At 36.6% G+C, this 20,333-nt stretch overlaps 1 protein-coding gene across 3 annotated transcripts in view; it reads left to right on the forward strand.

The window, feature by feature from the left end:
• CEP85L (centrosomal protein 85 like) overlaps positions 1-20,333 on the forward strand; it is a 162,849-nt gene that overhangs the window by 83,246 nt on the left and 59,270 nt on the right. For all 3 annotated transcript variants that reach the window (XM_058680892.1, XM_012930472.2, XM_058680830.1), the window contains exons 4-5: positions 14,242-14,363; positions 18,704-18,821. In XM_058680892.1, the coding sequence (XP_058536875.1) occupies positions 14,242-14,363; positions 18,704-18,821 (240 nt within the window). The remainder of the gene's footprint in view (positions 1-14,241; positions 14,364-18,703; positions 18,822-20,333) is intronic.

Below are 20,333 nucleotides of genomic sequence, written 5' to 3' on the forward strand. Positions count from 1 at the left end.
AATGTGGGACAGCCTGGACCAGTCTGCTGTACATGCTTGCAAGCACGGGAACTAGTGCATGGAATGGGACTGGTGGTGGTTATCATGGGTTGCTCTGACTAGGCTGCAGCTCCTAATGGTTTGCGTGAGGGCCAGGTGTGAGGTGGGCAGGATTGGGCTGGGCTGCAGTACCCATTAGTTTGAGTAGAAGACAGGGTTGGAGACAGAACTGACCGACCTAGCAATTGCAGCCACCAGTGTGTGCGTAGGCTGATATGAATGACAGGCTGAGCCAGATCCTAGATTAGCAAGCACACAAAAGAATCAGGTCTGGGATAGCCTCAGATGAGTTTTCTTTGTGTATTTCCCCAAGTGAACTGCTGGACTCAGAACTTCAACCATGGAGAGAATTGCAGGTTCCATGGTCTGACTGTAGAGTGCATGTGTCAGAGCTGGGCCTCCTCAGTGGCTTGGGCGGAGCAGTGGACAGCATAACCGGATGCACATGGAGGATGTGGCGGTCCATTGCAGCCTGCAGAGGACACCTAGTACCATAACAGAGGATGGAACAAATTGATCAACTACCCCAGCCAAGTGTTGGCAGTGAATATCTGGGCAAATGGAGACTCTCAAATGGACTGTGTCAGCCAGTTGCTCCAACCCTTGACCCTTCCCACCCTAATCAACTGTGTAAACATCATCAAAAGTAAAATAAAAAATAAATAAATAAAAGCAGCCCCTGGGGTTAAGAAATACATTTACATCAAAATAAGCATTTGTTAATTCTAAAAAAGAGAATTGTATCTATACGCATCTCTACTCCCAATTAAGCAATTAAATATACTTTGATAATTTTACACTAGATTTTCTACCTTTGGCTATTCCTACAAGGCCATGATACACTTAAATAGTAGAATGTTAAACTACTGTTACTAAAGAGCTATTTTACTGTAGTAATATGGGAGAAGATGATGGGAGGGGAAAATTAGGAGGGGTAAAGGAGAGGGAAAAGGTGAAATCCCTGTATCTACAAAATGTTGTCATTGAAACTAACAACAATTAAAAAATTGTGCATACAATTCACATTGCATTTTGTAATTCTAATTAAAAATTTAAAAAATTGTTACTCATTGGTTTGTGGTAGTCCTTGGTGCTTTATATATTCTTAATACTGGTCTGTGTATCCTGTTTAGGTTTTTTAATGATAATTATTTCTTTTTGACTTTTTGTTAATAAATATGTGTGTGAAACCACTGCCTCATACAGAAGCCAGCACATTAACAATAGCATGTATGTAACCACATGCCGTACTCTGTTGCCCATTATCCCTACTAAAGGAAGTGATGATTCTGAAACTGGGTGCATTTTTCAGTTTTTATTTTTAGATCATTTTGTGGCATTTTCTTAATTCCTTAAAGGTATTTTTTATTAACTTTATGAAAAGGATATCATGTAATCAGAGTATTTAAAATCCAATTTGTTGTATTGTCCTGGATGAAGCAGTCTTTAAGATAGACCAATTTTTCTGGAGACTTTTTGACAGGCAGTTAATTTTAATGGTGGCTCATTTAAGCATTTTCGTATTTACATGGTACATACTACAATAAAATGCAGGCCTTGAGATTTTGTGCCATAAACAACCCAAAAACAACATTTATAATTTGTTCAATTAGAAGCATAGAGAAAGAGAAAGAGGCATGGATCCTGTCTGCTGATTTACTCCTCCAAACTCCTCAGGTGCTCCTGTACCTTGTTTGGCCCAGGCCTGAGCAAGAACCTGGAACTCAGTCCAGTTCTCTCACTTGGGTGGCAGCAGTCGGGCACACTGGAGCCATTCCATTCCTCCTCCAGCGTGAGCATCAGCAGGAAGCTGACCCCGAACGCCAGGGTGAGATGCAGGTATCCTAACCCCTAGGCCTAAGAGTTGTCTAGAGGTCTTTTCAAAGGTTAGACTTCTAGATATCTGGGAGGAAGATTTTATCTTAACAGTTGGGGTTTCTCTCTATTAAATATTTGAGATTATTGCCTTGTATTTCAAAACTTTTGAAGAAGGAATTAGTTGAAAAATCATCTAAGCTGAAATCAGACCAAGAATAGTAATCCACTGTGCAGAGTGAGAATTCCCTCAATAGGCCAGTGGTTGAGGCAAAGAGTTTTTCTTAAGGGGAAATGGGGAGTACTGAAATAACCTGTAAGTGACCTCAAGGTTGCTTTTAGAATTAATTTGTCAAGCACCTGAGGCCCAAGCATTTTTATTTTTCATAGTTGTCTGAATTTGAAAGATTTTTTTTGTTTTGAAATATCTAGCTAGAAATAGGGAATTGTATTGACATAAAGAATGGCCAAAAGGATTCATGTAGTTTTGCATACTTTTCAGAAATTTCTAGAATGCATTTTAAGTGGCAGAATGCCATAGCATGCTAGGTGGTGACTAGAAACTTGTCTCTCAATTATACAAGTCAGTGGAAAAGAACTGTTTGGTTTTTAAAGTTAACCATTTGTATAGGGTAATACCAGAAGAAAGAAGGTCAGATTTGAAAATCAAATGAGAACATACAACATGAAGCCAGGAGAATGCACATTTTCATTTAAAGAAGCCAAAGCCAGAATAAAAAAGGGAAATACACACACACACACACACACACACATTCCAGAACAAATGAAGCAATAGAAATAATGAGACTTAAGATAACCAGGTATTTGCTTCAAAATTCTGTAGACTATGATGCTGTGTGATTCTTAAGGAAATTCCAGAATTGTTCAGGAATTTGTAGTTTCCCCACAGATTCAGTTAATCATTCATGAGCATTTAATCCATTACATTCTGTTATTTATGTATATTAACTTAATTAAAAAAATAATTATAGCTACAAAAGGGTTTGGGCAAAACTTCATTGGTACATAAGTTCATGATTAAAGTAGTTTGAAGACAGCTCTGTTGGTTTTGATTGAGTGATGGAAGCTGACCTATTTTTTGATCTTGGATACACTCTTTCCCAGCTTTACTTTGCATTATGGCTGTAATTAGCATGCTTCATGCTTGGCTCCTTTCTTCGTTGGTATATATAAACATACACACATATAATTTTGAAAGATTTATTGATTGATTTGAAGAAGTTGGAGTGAGGGAGAGAGAGAAAGAGATTGTCCATCCCCCATTGTGTGCAACATCCAAGGCTGGGCCAAGTTGAAATCAAGAGCGAGGTACTTCTGGGTCTTTTATGTGGGTGGCAGGAGCCCAATCCTTTGGCCATCTTCCACAGCTTTCCCAGGACATTAACATGGAGGTTAATAAGAAGTGGAGCAACCAGGACACAGCCTAGAGTTCTGTGGGTTTCTGGCCTGTCTCCTGTTGCTTTTTCTTTAAACAGATTGGATCTAGATACAGATTGAATTTTGAGAGGAAAGATGTCCGTTTCTTCAAAAGAAAAGACTGAGTAGTAATTGTGGAGCATTGTGGAAAGCAGAAATGCCTTCACTTTCTCTTTATTCTTATGCAATGTATTTTTATGAAACATTTTTAAAAATCAGTTTCTTTGGTTTATTATTATTATTTCTTTTTACCGTCCTCCAAGGTCTTTTAGTTTTGAAGTAATTAGATATGTTAAATTTTTGTTTCAGTAAAGCATGGTAGAATGACACAATAAAAAGTAGAAGAAATAATAAGACTATTATTACATAATAGTCTTAAATAACAGTTCCTTGTATAAAATTTTGGTTATCAAGATGGCATACTTCAGTTTAATGAAATTTTTTTTGTTTTTGTTTTTGCATAGAGAAAATATGTAGCAATATACTCCACAAAGAATTTCATGAACTTAGAATGATACAGGTTTTATATTAAATGCACAAGCCTTTTCATGGTAACATAATTTATATTTTTCTTCTCAGTGAATACAAGTTTAAAAAATTGGTTATTTGCAGTTTATTTTCATCTTCATTGTTGAGCCTTGTGAATTTATTGTATGTGAGGTATCATATTCTGTAACAACAACATAAAAACACTTGTGGAGTATCTCTGCAGATAGCTATTCCAGGAAACGGGAAGATTTGCTGGGCTCTTTGACATGTTGTGAATGATGAATTGTTTCAAGGACAAAGGCAAATGAAGGAGATGGAGATAACCGACTTGAAGTATTGAAGAGGTTGTATTCTAGTTGACTGTAGTTGCCCTGGATTATCTAAATTTGTCCAGGCCAAAGAATTTTGAACTATTTTCAGCTGCACTAGTGTAAACTTTTATTAGAGGAATGTTTGACTGTTAAGTGATGTATCTTGGCAACTTTTCCTGGCGTCTGGGTCTCATCTAACATGCATTTAAGATTGTTCTAGGTGCCCAGTGTTTATTCAATAATGGGCAAGTAGTTGCCACTTTTGAGAAGATATACCTATATATGACCCTCTGCAATGGCTAGTAGCATGCTATACTGTTTTAATCAACAGAGAAGAGTATGTCTTATGCATTTGTGGGAAAACATAAACTAAGGACTTTGCCTCAAGTTTTCTAATTGTTAAATGCAGAAGATAAGTGCAATAAAAAGGGCCTATGCTTCACCTTTGCAGATTTTGAAACATTATTTTGGAAACATTTTCTGTTCCAAAATGCCTCATATAATTGTAAGCATTTATCATTGCTCATGCCTAATTTTATTATTACTTGCAAGTTGTAAATATAAATTGTGTATCTGTGTGTTTAAATTATTATATTCTCCTTAATTCATATTGGCTCCAGTCAAGTAGAAATGTAATTTACTAATGAAATTAACATAATCACTACAGGAATTTTCTGTTGTATCAGTGTGTGAATTTTGATACCTGCTCTTTTGACAAAATAATATCTGGGATTTGGGGAATATGACTAATTTTGTGTTTCATTGCCAGTATACACCTACTGGTCTGACCTCATTGGTTGTTATAACTTTATTTGGTTGAAATTTTTGTTTCTTTGGAAAAATGAAAAATAGGACAGAGGTTACTGGAATATTAAAATCCATTCCTTTTTTCAATGTTAGTAAGCAGGATTGCTCTCTGCCTTAAAAAAAAGCTACTCTGCTTTCCTGAAGTATTGATATCGTTGAGAGCCATCTAGTAGGTGTTACCAGCTTGTCTTGCATTCTTGGTGTAGTGTAGTTACTTTATTTGGGCTTTTCTCTTAAGACTTTTGAGGATGTACTATGGCATGCAAGTGATGAGGAGATTGGCAGTTAGAGCCCAGACCATGCCTATTAAAATATCCATGCCCTTTGTTGTACTGAAGTGTTCTATTGTAGATAGGTCTTCATTCCCTGAAGTTCTAATGTAATGTAGAGGTTAAAATAGGTATAGTATTTCCTGTAATTATGATTTTTTTTGTTGCAGGCTAACGTCCCTGAATTGCATAGCCATAATAAGCTTAATTGTCATAACAGTTCCAGTCTATTTAATGATTATATTTATCTTTTTAACTGCCATTCAAACTAGAATTCTCAAGCTCTGTAGATTTGTGCCTTTTCTCTGTTGGCACTTCTTCTATCATCATTATGTATAGTTGTATTTTGTGTTCTTTTTTACTTAATGTCTGAATCTCATCCATATTGGTTAGTATACCAGTCCTATTTAATTGCCATGTAGCATTCTGTTGTATATATTTATTATAGTTAATTATCAGTTCCTTTGTTAACACGCATTGAAGTTCCTTCAGATTTGTTATAGCAAGTTCATCTTGATTCTGGTGTTAAATAGAATAACATTTTTAAAAATTTTTTTGATTTATTTATTTATTTTTTTTAAAGATTTTATTATTACTGGAAAGCCGGATATACAGAGAGGAGGAGAGACAGAGAGGAAGATCTTCCATCCGATGTTTCACTCCCCAAGTGAGCCGCAACGGCCGGTGCACGCCAATCCGATGCCAGGACCAGGAACCTCTTCTGGGTCTCCCACGCCGGTGCAGGGTCCCAAAGCTTTGGGCTGTCCTTGACTGCTTTCCCAGGCCATAAGCAGGGAGCTGGATGGGAAGTGGAGCTGCTAGGATTAGAACCGGCGCCCATATGGGATCCCTGGGCTTTCAAGGTGAGGACTTTAGCTGCTAGGCCACGCCGCCGGGCCCTATTTAATTTTTATTAATTACATTGCATTATGTGGCACATTTTTATATGCACTGGGATTCCCCCCACCCCTCCCCAAACCCTCCCCCCCATGGTGGATTGCTCCACCTTGTTGCATTTCCATAGTTCAAATTCAGTTGAGATTCTTTCATTGGAGGTATTTACCAAGCATACAGTGCAGCATCTTATTGTCCTGGTAAGTCCAACAGCTAAATCGAATAACATTTATCGGACATGATGTTTTGAGAACTAATTTTTCTTAATTCTACTAAAAGGATACTTTTTCTTAATCTTTAGATAGTGTTTTTATTTTTAATCCACACATTAAAATTATATGTATGGAGATATAGCATGACATTTTAGTGTCTGACAGATAGTGTATTACATATACTGGTAATTGACATACCTGTTATCTCAAATACTTACCATTTCTTTGTATTGGGAACATTTAAAATCCTTTCTCCCACCCTTTTCCCCCACATTGTTCCCAAGCTCTAGTAACTGCTATTGCTTTGTTTATTTCAATGTAATCAGCTTTGCAGTTTCCAGGTACATGTGAATACATACACTGCTTGTCTTTCTGTCCTGGAAAGATTTTGCTTCTCATTACTAATCCAGTTCCATGCATAATGATGCAGATGACAGAATTTCATTCTTGCTAATGGCTGAATAAAATTCACATCTTTACCATATTTTCCTTATCTGTTAATCTTTTTTAAACTATTTTTTTAATTGGTTACATTGCATTATGTGACACAGTTTAATAGGCAGTGGGATTCCCCCCACCCCTCCCCAAACCCCCCAGCACCCTTCATCAGCCTCCCCCCCCATGGTGGACTCCTCCACCCTGTTGTGTTACCACAGTTCAAATTTAGTTGAGATTCTTTCATTGGAAGCATCTACCAGGCATAAAGTCCAGCATCATATTGTCCAGATAAGTTCATCAGTTCCTTGGGGAGACCATCTCTGGTCTGAAGGTAGAGCTGGCAGAGTGTTTTTGACATTTCAAAGGATGTTAATTGCTGCCATTCTCACCACTCCAAGCACAATGCGGTCTCTGGAGAATCCACTGATTGACATAGTCCCGAGACTTATCTGTTAATCTTTCGATGACCTAGGTCTAGTCTATATCTTGAGTAGTAATAAGTAGGACTGTATAGGCAATTAGTGCAGACATGTCTTTGACAGATTAACTTTCTTTTAGAAATATACTCGGTAGTAGATTGATGAATCTCATATATATGATCTATATGTATGCATATGTATATATGTATATATATTTTGTGTGTACATATATATATTTATATACATACATACATATGTACATTCATATAGTGACTTTTTTCCCTCAGTGTTTGGAGAGCCTCCATACTGTTTTCTATGATGTTTGGTGGGGTGGGCTTCATACTGTTTGAAATCTGTGCTTACTTGTATCACCTTGTAGCTTACACTTGTGCTTCCTGATGATAATGATGAGCATTTTTCCAAAGACTTATTGACCATTTGTAAATCCTCTTAAGAAATGTCTGTTGAAGTCATCTATTTAAAGTTAGATCATTTGTGGACATTTTTTCTGTTTAGTTGTTTGCATTTCTTACACATTTTGGATGTTAAACCATGTGAATGAGTTGTTTGCAGATTTTTTCCCCATTATGTGATTTCTTCACTCTTGATTATTTTTTTTGCTGTGCAGAAGCTCTTTAGTTTGGCATAATACAGTTTTCCAGTTTTTATATTTTTATCAGTCTTCTAAGTACCATTTATTGAAGAATCTTTCCTTTCCCCAATATCTGGTCTTGCTGCCTTTTTGGAAAATCAGTTAAATATGTGAGTTTTATTTTTTGAGTTCTCTGTTCTGGCCCATTGGTCTAAAGGTCTATTTTTTTATGCCAGTACTGTGCTGTTTTGGTTAATAGAGGTTTGTAATATATATTGAAGTCCGGTATTGTAATACTTCCAGCTTTTTTATTTCTACTAATAATTGCTTTACATATTTGAAGTCTTTGTGATTTGATATTTATTTTGTGGTTTTCCTTATGTGAAGAATATCTTTTTTTTTCTTTTGATCGGTGTAGTGAGAGAGAGATTGAGAGAGAGAGAGAGAGAGAGAGAGAGAGAGAGAGGCAGGCAGGCTGACTCTTCTGTATGCTGGTTTATTGACTAAATGGCTGCAATAGCTAGATCTGGACTAGCATTAAACCAGGAGTCAGGAACTGCATTCTGGTCTCATATGGGTGGCAGGCTTCTGAGTATTTATAATATCATTGGCTGCCTTCCCAGGTGCATTAGCAGGAAGCTAGTTTGGAATCGGAAGAGCTGGGACTTGAACCAGTGTTCTGATATGGGATGCCAGCATAGCAATTGGTAGCTTAATTTGCTGTGGCGCTATGCTAGTTCTCTGTCCTTGGTGTTTTGATAGGTATTGCATTGAATCTACAGATTTGTCTTGGGTAGTATAAGCATATTAACACTACTTTTCTAGTCCATGAATATGTGAGATCTCTATCTGTCAATACATGGCCTATTTATTTTCTTTCATCAGTGTTTTATAATTTTCATTGCAGAAGTCAATCACTTTCTTGGTTAAATTTATTCCAAGATATGTATGCATGTATGTATTTATGCATATGTGTAGATGCTTTGTATAGAATTGCTTTCATAACTTATTTCTAAGGTATTTCATTATTGTATATAAAATGCAATTTTATGTTTATTTTTGTGTCCTGCTTTACTGAATTTATCAGTTCTGACAGGTCTTTGATGGAGTCTTTAGGTTTTTCTGCTTATAAAAATCATGTCATTTTCAAACGGGGATAATTTAATCCTGTCTCATTGGACTGTCCTTTATTTCTTTCCCTTGTCTGGCATATTTAGTAAGAGTGATGAGAGTGGATATCTGTCTTGTTGATTTTAGAGAAAAGGATTTCTTTTTTTTCTGAGGTTAAATGTATATCTATATCTATATGTATATATATATATATACACATATATATATAATGGGATTAAACTTTAAAAAATGTGTTGTTGGAATCTTGAGAAGTGTAAATAGTTATGTTATCATACCAGCCATTGTACACATTTCCATCACTGCAAAAAGTTACCTTTTGATTCTTCGTAGGCAGTCCTCTAACCCAACCCTGGAAACTGTGAATCCATTTCCTGTTTCTGTAGTTTTACCTCTTCCAGAAGTTTTGTAAGCAGCAATAGATAGTATGTAACATTTGAGTATGGCTATTTTACTTAACATCATGGTTTGGGAGTCATGCACGTTATTGAATGTGCCAGCAGTGTGCTTCTATTGCTCAGTAGATTCTTTATGAATGTAGCACAGATTGTTTATCCATTTAGCAGTTAGTGTGTGGAGTTGTTTTTAATTTTGGATGATTGTGAGTATACATTTATCTGCATGTCTTTGTGCACATGTGTTTTATTTATTTAGTTTTTGGTAAATACCAAAATCATCTAACTACCTTTGCTCTTGTTTGAAAATAAATTGACCATTTGTGTACTAGTATATTTGTGAATCTTTGTTTCATTTCTTTCTGTCACCACAATTATTAGGAATATTTAGTATAGTTAGTCTTGAATTCAGGTAGTATACATTATCTGTATTTCCATACAGAGTTTAGAATTGGCTTGCCATCTTTGAAAGAAAGATTTGCTGGAATTCAATTGGAATTGATTTACTCTATAAGTAAGTGTAGGGACAATTGATATCTTAACAGTGCTGAGGTAAATTTCTCCTTTTAAAGGATTTCTGTAATTTCTTAGTGATGCTTTATGCATAATTTTTATTGTACAGCTTTTCTACATAATCTTTTAAATTTTTAAGTATTTTTGATAAAATTATGAAATTTTGTCTACCAATTTTTATTGCTAGTATGTAGAAGTATGATTGATTTTTAGAATAATAACCTTGAATCACATAACCTCACTAAAGTTATGTATAGTTTTAACTTTTAATTACCTTATTAATGTGTTAGGTTTGTATTTCTGGGATGAGCCTAATGCTTTATTATATGTATTTCTGTGATAGATATTTAAATTTAATTAGTTTATTTTTTTAATTTGTTTATGAGGATTGTTTGTCAAGGTCTCTTTTTTCTAATATGTTGTCTGGATTTACTATCAGAAGTGTTTGACTTCCTTTTTTCCAGTTTGGATACCTTTGATTTCCCTTTTGTTGTCTAAGGTCTCTGGGTAAAACTTGTAGAACTGTATTGAACAGCCCTATGTAGAGACAGTGATGTCTTTGTTTACTTCAGGATCTTACTGGAAATGCTTGCAACTTTCCCCATTCAATATTATGTTGGCTTTGGGTTTGTCTTACACTGCCATGATTGTGTTAAGGAATATTCCTTCAATACCCAGTTTGCTTAAAGTTTTTATTTTTATCATGAAAAGATGTTATATTTTATCAACTGCTTTCTCTGCATCTATTGAGATCATCATACTTTATTCAATTTATTAATGTGACATACTACATTTATTGACTCACATATGTCAAACCATCCCTGCCTATCTAGGATAAATTCCACATGGCCTGAGTGATTTTTTTTTCCTGTTATATTGTTGGATTTGATTTGCTGGTATTTCATAGAGGATTTTTACATCTGTGTACATCAGGGTTATTGCCTTATAGTTGTCTTTTTTATTTTATTTTTGTCTAGTTTTGAAATTCAGGTGATGCTAGCCTCATAGACTTTGGGAAGATTTCCTCTTGCAGTTGCTATTAATAGTTTGAGAAGAAACTGGAATTCGTTGTTCTTGAGAAGTTTGGTGGAATCTAGCAGGGAAGTCATATGGTCTAGCTTTCCTTTGTTGGGAGAGTCTTTATTACTGATTTGATCTCTGTCTTCATTGTTGGTTTATTTAGATTTCTGTGTCTTCCAGATTCAATCTTGGTAGGCCACGTATGCCCAGGTATCTTTCCATTTCTTCTGGATTTTCCAATGTTGGCATATAGCTTTTGTAGGGATTCCCGATTATTCTTTTTATTTCTGTGGTATTTGTTGCAATATCTCCTTTTTAATTTCTGATGTATTTAATTTGGGTTTCCTCTCTTTTTTTTGGTTAGTTGAGCCAATGGTGTATCAATCTCATTTATTTATTTTTTTCCAAAAACCAGCTCTTCATTTCACTGATCTTTTGTATCATTTCTTGTTTCGATTTTATTTCCCCTCTAATTTTAATTGTTGTTTTTCTTCCTACTAATTTTTGGTTTGTCTTCTTCTGGTTTTTCCGCAGTCCTTGACATGTATTGTTTCTTTATTTGATGCTTTTCCAATTTCCTGATGTAGGTAGTAATTGCTGTAAACTTTCCTCTTAATACTATTCTTGCTATATTTCGTAAGTTTTGAAATGTACTGATGTTCTCTTCATTCCTTTCCAGGAATTTTTTGAGTTGCCTTTTGATTTCTTCTTTGACACATTGTTCATTCCGGAGGATGTAATTCAGTCTCCATGTCTTTGTATGTTTTCTACAGTTTCTTAAAGTTATTTTTTTCCAGCTTCATTGCTTTGTGGCCAGAAAAGATACATGGAGCAATTTCAGTTTTATTGAATTTATTGAAAATTGCTTTACGGCCTGGTGGATGATCTATCATAGAGAAAGTTCTAAGCAGTGATGAAAAGAATTGTATTCTGCAGCTATGGGATGCAGTGTTCCATAGATATCTACTTGGTCTGTAGTATACATTAGCTCTAATCTTTCATTTTTGACAATTTGTCTTATTGATCTGTCCATTGATGAAAGTGGGGCTGGTCTCATAAAATGAAATGAAAAATGTCCACTTTTCTGAAGTTGTGCTTAAACATTGGATAAAATTCTACAGTGAAAACTTTTGGGCCTGGAGATTTGTTTTTTTAAAAAGTTTTATTTCAAATAAATTTGATTCTAATAATTTATAGGATTACTCATCTTTATACTGGGTGAGTTTTCAGAATTTTGTGGTTTATGTTTTTTTGAGAAGTTTCTCTATTTTATAACTAGTTGTTGAATTTATGTGTGCCGAATTGTTCCAAATAATTCCATTATTGCCCTTTTAATTAATCTGATACCCTGTAAGTAATACCTTCTATTTTGTCCTTGATACTGGTGAGTTTCATTTTCATTTTTTCCCTCAATCTAAAAATTTGCCAGTTTATTTCATCTTCTCAACTAGTTTTTCATGTTATTTATGTTATTTTCACTGTTTTTCTCTTTTAATCTATTAATTTCTGTTTATATTCTTATTTTCTTGCATCTGCAGTCTTTGGGTATATGTTCTAGTTATCTTAAGATATCTTAAAATACCTTACCTAACAAGCTTAAGATCTTGGAGTTGGCGTGATGCTGAGTAGCTGGGTTCCTGCTACCCATACGTGAATCGTGCAGTGTGTTCCTGGGTCTCAGGCTGCTTGCACTATTGTGAGTGCTTGGGGAGGGAACCAGCAGATAGCAGCACTCTTTCTTTTCATGAATATTGCTGTTTTAGTTTTCATGTATGCAGCTCCCCCCCTTTTTTTAAATTAAAAGTGTGTTAATTTCAGTGATGCTAAGTGATAGTGATATTTTAAATTCAGTCGTTATATTTGCCCTGTAGTAAATTGTTGCTTTAAATATGGTCATTATTGCACCTCAGAGAGAGCAGGTGATGGCTCTCAAGTACATGAGTCCCTGCCACCCAGTTGTTACACCTGGATGAAGTATCTCGCTCCTGTCTTCAACCTTTCCCAGCCCTAGCTGTTGCAGGCATTGGGGAATTAAACCAGTGGATTAAACTTGCTCTGCTTCTCTCTGTAACTGTCATTCTGCCTGTAGAGTTACTAAAAATGAGTAAATAAGCATTTAAAATACATACAAAGTCCAGGCCAGACATTTTGGCCCAATGCATACATTGCAGTTAAGATATCTGTGTCTGGGTTTAGAGTGTGTGCATAGGTTAATGTTTGCGATGGACTAAGCTGGACCCCATACTGGCCACACACGAGTCATATCTGGGATCACATCAGATGAAGTTTCTGTGGGGATTCCCCCCACCTGAACTGCTAGACTCAGAACTCCAACCATGGGGAAGATCATGGGATCTGTGGTCTGTGTAGTGCATGTGTCAGAATTGAGCCTCCTCAGTGGTTTGGATGGAGAATACCCAGATGCACATGGAGGAGATGGCAGTCCATTGGGCCTGCAGAGGACACCTGGTACAGTGCAGAGGAAGGAAGACAGAACAAATTGGTCAACTACCCTAGCAATGTAGTGATAGTAAATTTCTGGGCGAATGGAGACTCTAAGGTGAACTATGTCAGCCAGTGGATCTTGGAAAGATTTTCTCATCCTTGGATCAGCGAGCTTGACAGCATGTCAGAATCATGCCGCATAAGTAAACCTCGGAACATGCTCCATGTCGGGGGTGACATGGAGTGGATGGCCATTCCCCATGCTGGGATACTGAGGTGTGGTTAGGAGTCTGGGTGCAGCTTCTCCACCTATCTCTCCCCTTCCCTCAAGACACAGGGAGAAGAAAAAGAAAATTTGGAAGCAATGGTCTCATCTACTTTCTCCTAATCCTAGACCTTTTCCACTCTTATCAACTATGTAATCATCATTAAAAATAAAGTTTATATTAAAAATTCATGGAAAAACTATGAAAAATTTATGCATAATGAAAGTTCCACCATCTTTGTCACCACAAACATGTTGCCTCACAGTTGTACAAGCTGGCCATCAAAACATCAGCAGTCAGTTCCTCTGAGTGCTATGAAGAAGAATTTGTCCTAGGCCTCTTCCTTAGCTTTCGCTGTATTGTGGGCAGTGTACGTTATGCCTTGGCATTTACATACATCACTTTGCTCTCTGCTTTCATCCTTCTGTGATGGTCCCCCTATAACCTGTCACATTGTTTTCCCTCTGTATAAGGTCCAAAGCTCTCTTTTCACTTTGCAATAGAACACACCTCATTTTACTTTGCTTACATGTGCAAAGGCCCCGTTTCCAAATGATGTCAGCTTTCCGAGGGACTAATTGTTAGAATTTCAGCATGTCTTTTTGAGAAAACACAATTGAACTGTTGACACCAATATTTAAAAAAGAAAGTTTGTTGACTCCATTTTTTAATCATTGAGAAACTATTAGATAGCATATGTTTTCCCGACAGACATGTTTAATATATTAATAACATTAATTATGTTTGTGCAGGTTTTGACTGGATCATCTCATCAAAGTTACTCACCTTCTGACTACCAAGATTTCAGTAAGTGGGAATCAGTACTGAAGATAAAAGAAGGACTTTTAAGGCAAAAAGAAATTGTAATTGATCGGTGAGTCTTTTTGAAAAATCACTAAATATTTCAGTTGTATGGAAATAGAGCTTAATGAAATAAATACTTTTGCATCCTCTTCTTGGACTTTAAGAACTGTGCTTCCTTCTCAGGTGGGTCTTTGGGTCAGTGGTTAAGATACTGGCATCCCACATCAGAGTACCTAGGTTTTATTCCCTGCTTTGCTCCTGTTCCAGCTTCCTGCCCTAATGTGCATCCTGAGAGGCAGCAGATAATGGCTCCAGCCACCCACGTGGGAACCCAGATGGAGCCTAGCCTCGTCTCAGTTGTGTGAACATTTGGGCAGTGAACCAGCAGATGGAAGCTGTCTGAGTGTATCTGTAGCCTTGCTTTTAAGAATGAAAAGCAGAAGTCTCGAATCTCAAAATTGTGTTAAAACTATGTGTCTGCCCCTTTCCAGCTCCAGTCCTTTTAAGAACTGGGGTTTCCCTGGTTTGCTTAACTAATTTCTAAGATCTCCCTGTACAACTTTAGTGCGACTCATTATTGGAATTTTCTGTTTCCTGCTTTAGGTAGCAGATTAGCTATATTGACAATGATCAGGATTAAATGATTCTTTCCCCAAGCTAACGTTAGAAAATGGCAAATGGGTTTTTGTTTTGTGTTTTAATATTCATTAATTAGAAAATCCTAGATTCAGTCTTTTCACTTGCATTGTAATTTGAATTAGAAATGTAAGGTCTTCTTTACCTTTGTCTCTAAATTGACTTGATCTTTTTTGCCCTTCTGACTGCTTTTCTGATTTTAACACAGTATACTCTGAGTTAATTTATTAATTACAGTGTACCTTTATGTTACTTGTGTTTGGGGTTCCCAGGACTTCCTGATTCTGAAAAGCTCAAACACATTAGCTACACTTTTTTTTTCTGCATGTTTCTATCTCTTTTATACCTCCTCTTTGGGAACTCTCATTATACATTTATTTGTCTACTGATGACAGTCCCACAGCTCATTGATGTTTTATTTGTCATTTACTTATCCTTTCCTATGAGTATTTTTTTATTGGTTTCCATAACGGTGTGTTCAGTTTCACTTCTCTTTTCTGCATTGTCTTAATCTGCTCTCAATCCCATTCAGTTTGTTGTTTGTCTTTTTTTTTTTTAAAGATTTATTATTATTGGAAAGCCGGATATACAGAGAGGGGGAGAGACAGAGAGGAAGATCTTCCATCCGATGTTTCACTCCCCAAGTGAGCCGCAATGGCCGGTGCTCGCCAATCCGATGCCGGGAACCTGGAACCTCTTCCGGGTCTCCCACACGGGTGCAGGGTCCCAAAGCTTTGGGCCGTCCTCTCCTGCTTTTCCCAGGCCACAAGCAGGGAGCTGGATGGGAAGTGGAGCTGCCGGGATTAGAACTGGTGCCCCATATGGGATCCCGGGGCTTTCAAGGCAAGGACTTTAGCCGCTAGGCCACGCCGCCGGGCCCCTATTGTTTGTCTTCTGTGTCTCAAGTTGCTATGACCACTCTTTCTTCTAACTTCTTGGACATATGGATACACGTATGACTGACTTAGTGTACTTGTCTATTACTTGTACAATCTGTGTCAGCTCTCTTTCAGTTAATTGGTTTTTCTTATGAATTTTGTTTTTGCTTTGTATTTTCAGTAATTTTTAATTTGATGTCATATGAGTTTTAACTAGTTTTAGATATTACATATTATTGTATTCCTGAACTTTGTTCTATGCAGCAGTTTTTGCCCAGTTGACAATAACCACTGTCTGATGAATCATGAAGCTGTACATAGTGGTGATCGGGAACAAGTAGTTCTCTAGACCCCAAGTGAACCATACACACTGTTCCTTCTAAACTCTTTGGTTGTCCCCTTTCCCCCAAACCTCATATATGCAGTAATTAGTTTATTAAGTATATGCAAATCAGCCCCCTCGTATATGCATTAATTAGTGTGTACCTGACTGCTCAGGGTGACTTGGCAGTGTGAACTGTTACACCTTAGTGTCTACAGATGCCCAGCTTTTTTTCTTCAGAGAGACTGTTCTCCTGAGCTGCAGCTTGATAACTCCTAACAGTACGCTCGGGCAGCTGAGGGCTCACCTCATTTGTTGCCCGTCTTGCAAAGATTACTGTTCTTAATTGCCTGGAAAACAACTTTTTAGACTGCTCATTTTGCTTTTTATATTTCTCTCTGAATTTTCTCAAAGAATAGTGACTTTTAAAAAGATGAAAGTGAGTGGAACAAGTTCTGAAATGCAGTCCAAAATATAATCTTGCTAGTTAGAAAAATTAACTTTGCTAGCAATTTCAGATAACAGCAAGCTATTTGTTTAGCTATGTCAGTGTTATTTCTTCTTCTTTTAAGATATATTTACTTTTATTGGAAAGGCAGATTTACAGACAAAGAGAAAGAGCTTCCTACCACAGCTGGAGAAGTTGATCCAAAGCCAGGAGCCAGGAGCTTCTTCCACATCTCCCACGTGTGTGAGTGCAGAATCCCAAGGCTTTGGGCCATCCTCTGCTACTGCCCCAGGCCTTAAGCAGGGAGATGGATGGAAATGAAGCAGCTAAGACACTGTGGGTGCCATGGGATGCCCCTATGGGATGCCATGCTTGGAGCTGAAAGATTAGCTAGTAGAGCCAAGGTTTTTTGTTTGTTTGTTTGTTTGTTCTTAACGATGTTATTATGAGACTTGGTATTAGTTTTTGAAGATGGTAGAACTCTTAGCATCATACCTGACATGTAACAGTTTAAAATATATAAGGTTGCAAATTTACTAAATTAAATAACTTGCTTAAATTAAGCCCTGAAGAAAAAGATTTGAAGTTGTGTCTCTGGTTGCAGCTTGAGATTATGTTGGTGAACGAAATGTCAGAGCTACCCCAAAATGCAAGTCTGTTGTGTTTCCACCATTGGAGATGTTTGTTTCAACTGCAACTTATGTTTCGAATATAATAATATGTAATATCTAAGACAATAGAACTGGGATATTACAGAGGTAATGCATGTTTACAATAGCTATTGGGCTACTTGATCTTTTTTTTTCATATTGTTTCCTTCATGTTTAAAGGGGGGTATGAAGGGAGAAGGCCCACCCAGTTTCCCACCCTCCCCAGGTCCCGTATGTAGGCCATGCTCCGAGGTTCTTGCTCAAGTGGTTTTGATAGTTCACCAGTTATTGATCTTTATAAAATACCTTTTCTTGTTGGCAATGAGATTCTTAAATGCTTCAATTGGTATAGAATGTTAGAATTTGGATGAATAGAACTAATGAGGTTTAAGGTAATGACATATTACATTAAGGAAGAAAAATTTATTATGTTAGATAACAAAAAGAAAACAAAGCATGACTTGTTAGAAACTTAAGAGACGATTCTACGAAAGACTGCATTGAATGGGATGTGGGACAGGCTGGACTAGTCTGCTACACATACTGGCAAACCAGGGTAGGGAGCGGGCCTGGTGGGGGTTATTGTGGGTCGCTCCGACTAGGCTGCAGCTCCCACTGGTTGATGTGAGGTCCGAGTATGTGCTGGGCAGAACCAGGCTGGACTGCAACACCCTCTGCTTCCAGTGGAAGTCGGGACTGAAAACAGAACCGAGCCAGCAATTGCAACCACCAGCTGATCGTGGTGATGGATTGTGCCAGGCCCTGTGCTTGCTAATACATACAAGAATGTGGTCTGGGAATACCTCAGAGTTTCTTTGGGGATCTCCCCAATCGAACTGCTGGACTCAAAACCCTAACCATCAAAAGACAGAAGACAGAACAAGTCAATCAACCACCTCAGCTAAATGTTGGCAGCGAAATACTGGGCAAGTGAAGACTCTATGATGGACTGTGTCAATCAGTGGATTCTTCAACGACCTCATCGTGCTTGGAGTGGTGAGACTGGCAGCGATTCATAACTGGTGAACTATTAAAACCACTTGAGCAAGTATCTCAGAGCATGCCCCACATCCGGGACTTGGGTTGGGTGGGAAACTGGGTGGGACTTCTCCCTCAATATCCCCCTTTACCTCAGATACAAGAAGGAAACAATATGGACATAATAGTCTTATCCACTTCCCTATAGCCCCTGAACCTTTTTACCATAAAAATTGTCAAAAATATAATAAAAAATATATATATAAGAAAAAAAAGACTGCATTGTATTAATTGCCAGAAGTACTCTACAGAATAAACTCTTACCTGTAGTTCCACACGTTTCATGTTCCTGTAACTTCCCCTAATAATTTCCCTAAAATGATTTTATAGTTGTATAAGATACTGTTGTGTGAATTTTTGGAATACTGAAAGTTCTACTTTAGCTGTCTCCTAGAAAAGCATATTGTTTATAATGTAACATCCATTTATGTTTTGCAGACAGAAGCAACAAATTACCCACCTACACGAGAGGATCAGGGATAATGAATTACGGGCACAGCATGCCATGTTAGGACATTATGTGAATTGTGATGATTCTTACGTGGCTTCATTGAAGGTAAGACTACAGAGGATTTAGTAGCTATTTGCAAGTTTTAAGTTAATATACTTGGAAGATGAGAACATTTTCAATTGGTTATGTGTATGTCATTAAATGGGTATATCCCTTTCTTTTTATGTTTCAATAATTTTTTATTTTGTAGAACTTTAGTCAGCCTGCTTCTTCATTAAAATTTGAATTCTTTGCTAATATTAATAATGCTCTGAAGAATTAACTTTAATAAATATTATTTTGCTTGGATTTAAGTATTTTTGTAAGTGAAATTCCCAGAAATTCCAGGTGTTATATGTATGGTATTTATGGATATTACCACATTGCTGTTCAGGAGAGAAGTTTGTAACTTCTACTCCACCTGTCCACTCCCAGCTGTGTTACTGTATTATCAACTTTATGAGTTTTTCCCTTTTAGTAGGTTTATAAAAATGGCAAAAAGAAGTTATCTCCATGGTTTTATTAATTCATATGAGGGTACTTCCAAGAATTCATGTCAGGTGATTAAAATGTGTTTATTTTGCTTCATACAAATTTTGAAATCCATGTATAGTATTTTTTATAGTGTGCATTTTTCACATATTATGAAAACAGTATTTTTGCACTGAAATAAACCTAAATTTTCACAGATTTTGAGGAAGGGCCTGATTTCTTGAGAGTGATATTGAGATTCCTTTTTTATATTTAATATATGTTAATTTTGTTCTTTAAATGTCTTAATATTTTTTATTAAGTTTTTTTTCATTTTCTTAAAATTATTTTTATACAATTCCATAGACTCTGGGATTTGCCTTACCCCAGCTTCAAGTCCTCTCCTCCGCCCCCTACTGATTTTACCTGTATTATTGCAACAGTATAGTTCTTCATAAATAGTCATAAGTTCATCATTCTGCTATGTAAATGTATCTTGACATTGCTGGCATGGACAGTAACAGAGTCTAGCATCCTATTGTCAAGGTATAGTTAACAGTTTCATTGGGAGTCCACTTTGATCTGGAAGTAGAAATGCATTGTGTCCTCACATCTGGATGTGATAGTCTCTACTACCAAGTTAGTATATACCCACTTAAATGAAAAGCCAAAAAACAAAATCAACAATAGGAAGAAAAATAGAAATTTACAGCACTGTGAATTTAAATAACATGCTGCTGAATGATGAATGTAGCTGAAGAAATGAAAAAAAAAATCAGGACCTTCCTGAAGAAAATGGTGTTACTGTATGACCTATGAGTCAGTAAAGAATTTAATCTGAGACAAGAAAAAACTGGTATGAAGACATGAAAGTAAAAACCAAAACACTGAAGAAATCTGAGATATAGTTTCTGCTGATCTTTTTTGGTGAGATGTGTCTCCTGTTGACAGTTAGATGGATTTTGTTCTTTGATTCAGTCCATTGATCTATAACAGTTGGTTGATGAGTTTAATCATTTACATAAAGGGTTAGTGTGAATAGGTGGTAATTTGGTCTTGTGATTTAGCACTGGGTTATTCATTGTTTGATTTAGTCTTCTGCTGTCA

Source organism: Ochotona princeps, chromosome 1, assembly GCF_030435755.1.
Source record: "Ochotona princeps isolate mOchPri1 chromosome 1, mOchPri1.hap1, whole genome shotgun sequence".
NCBI lineage: Eukaryota > Metazoa > Chordata > Mammalia > Lagomorpha > Ochotonidae > Ochotona > Ochotona princeps.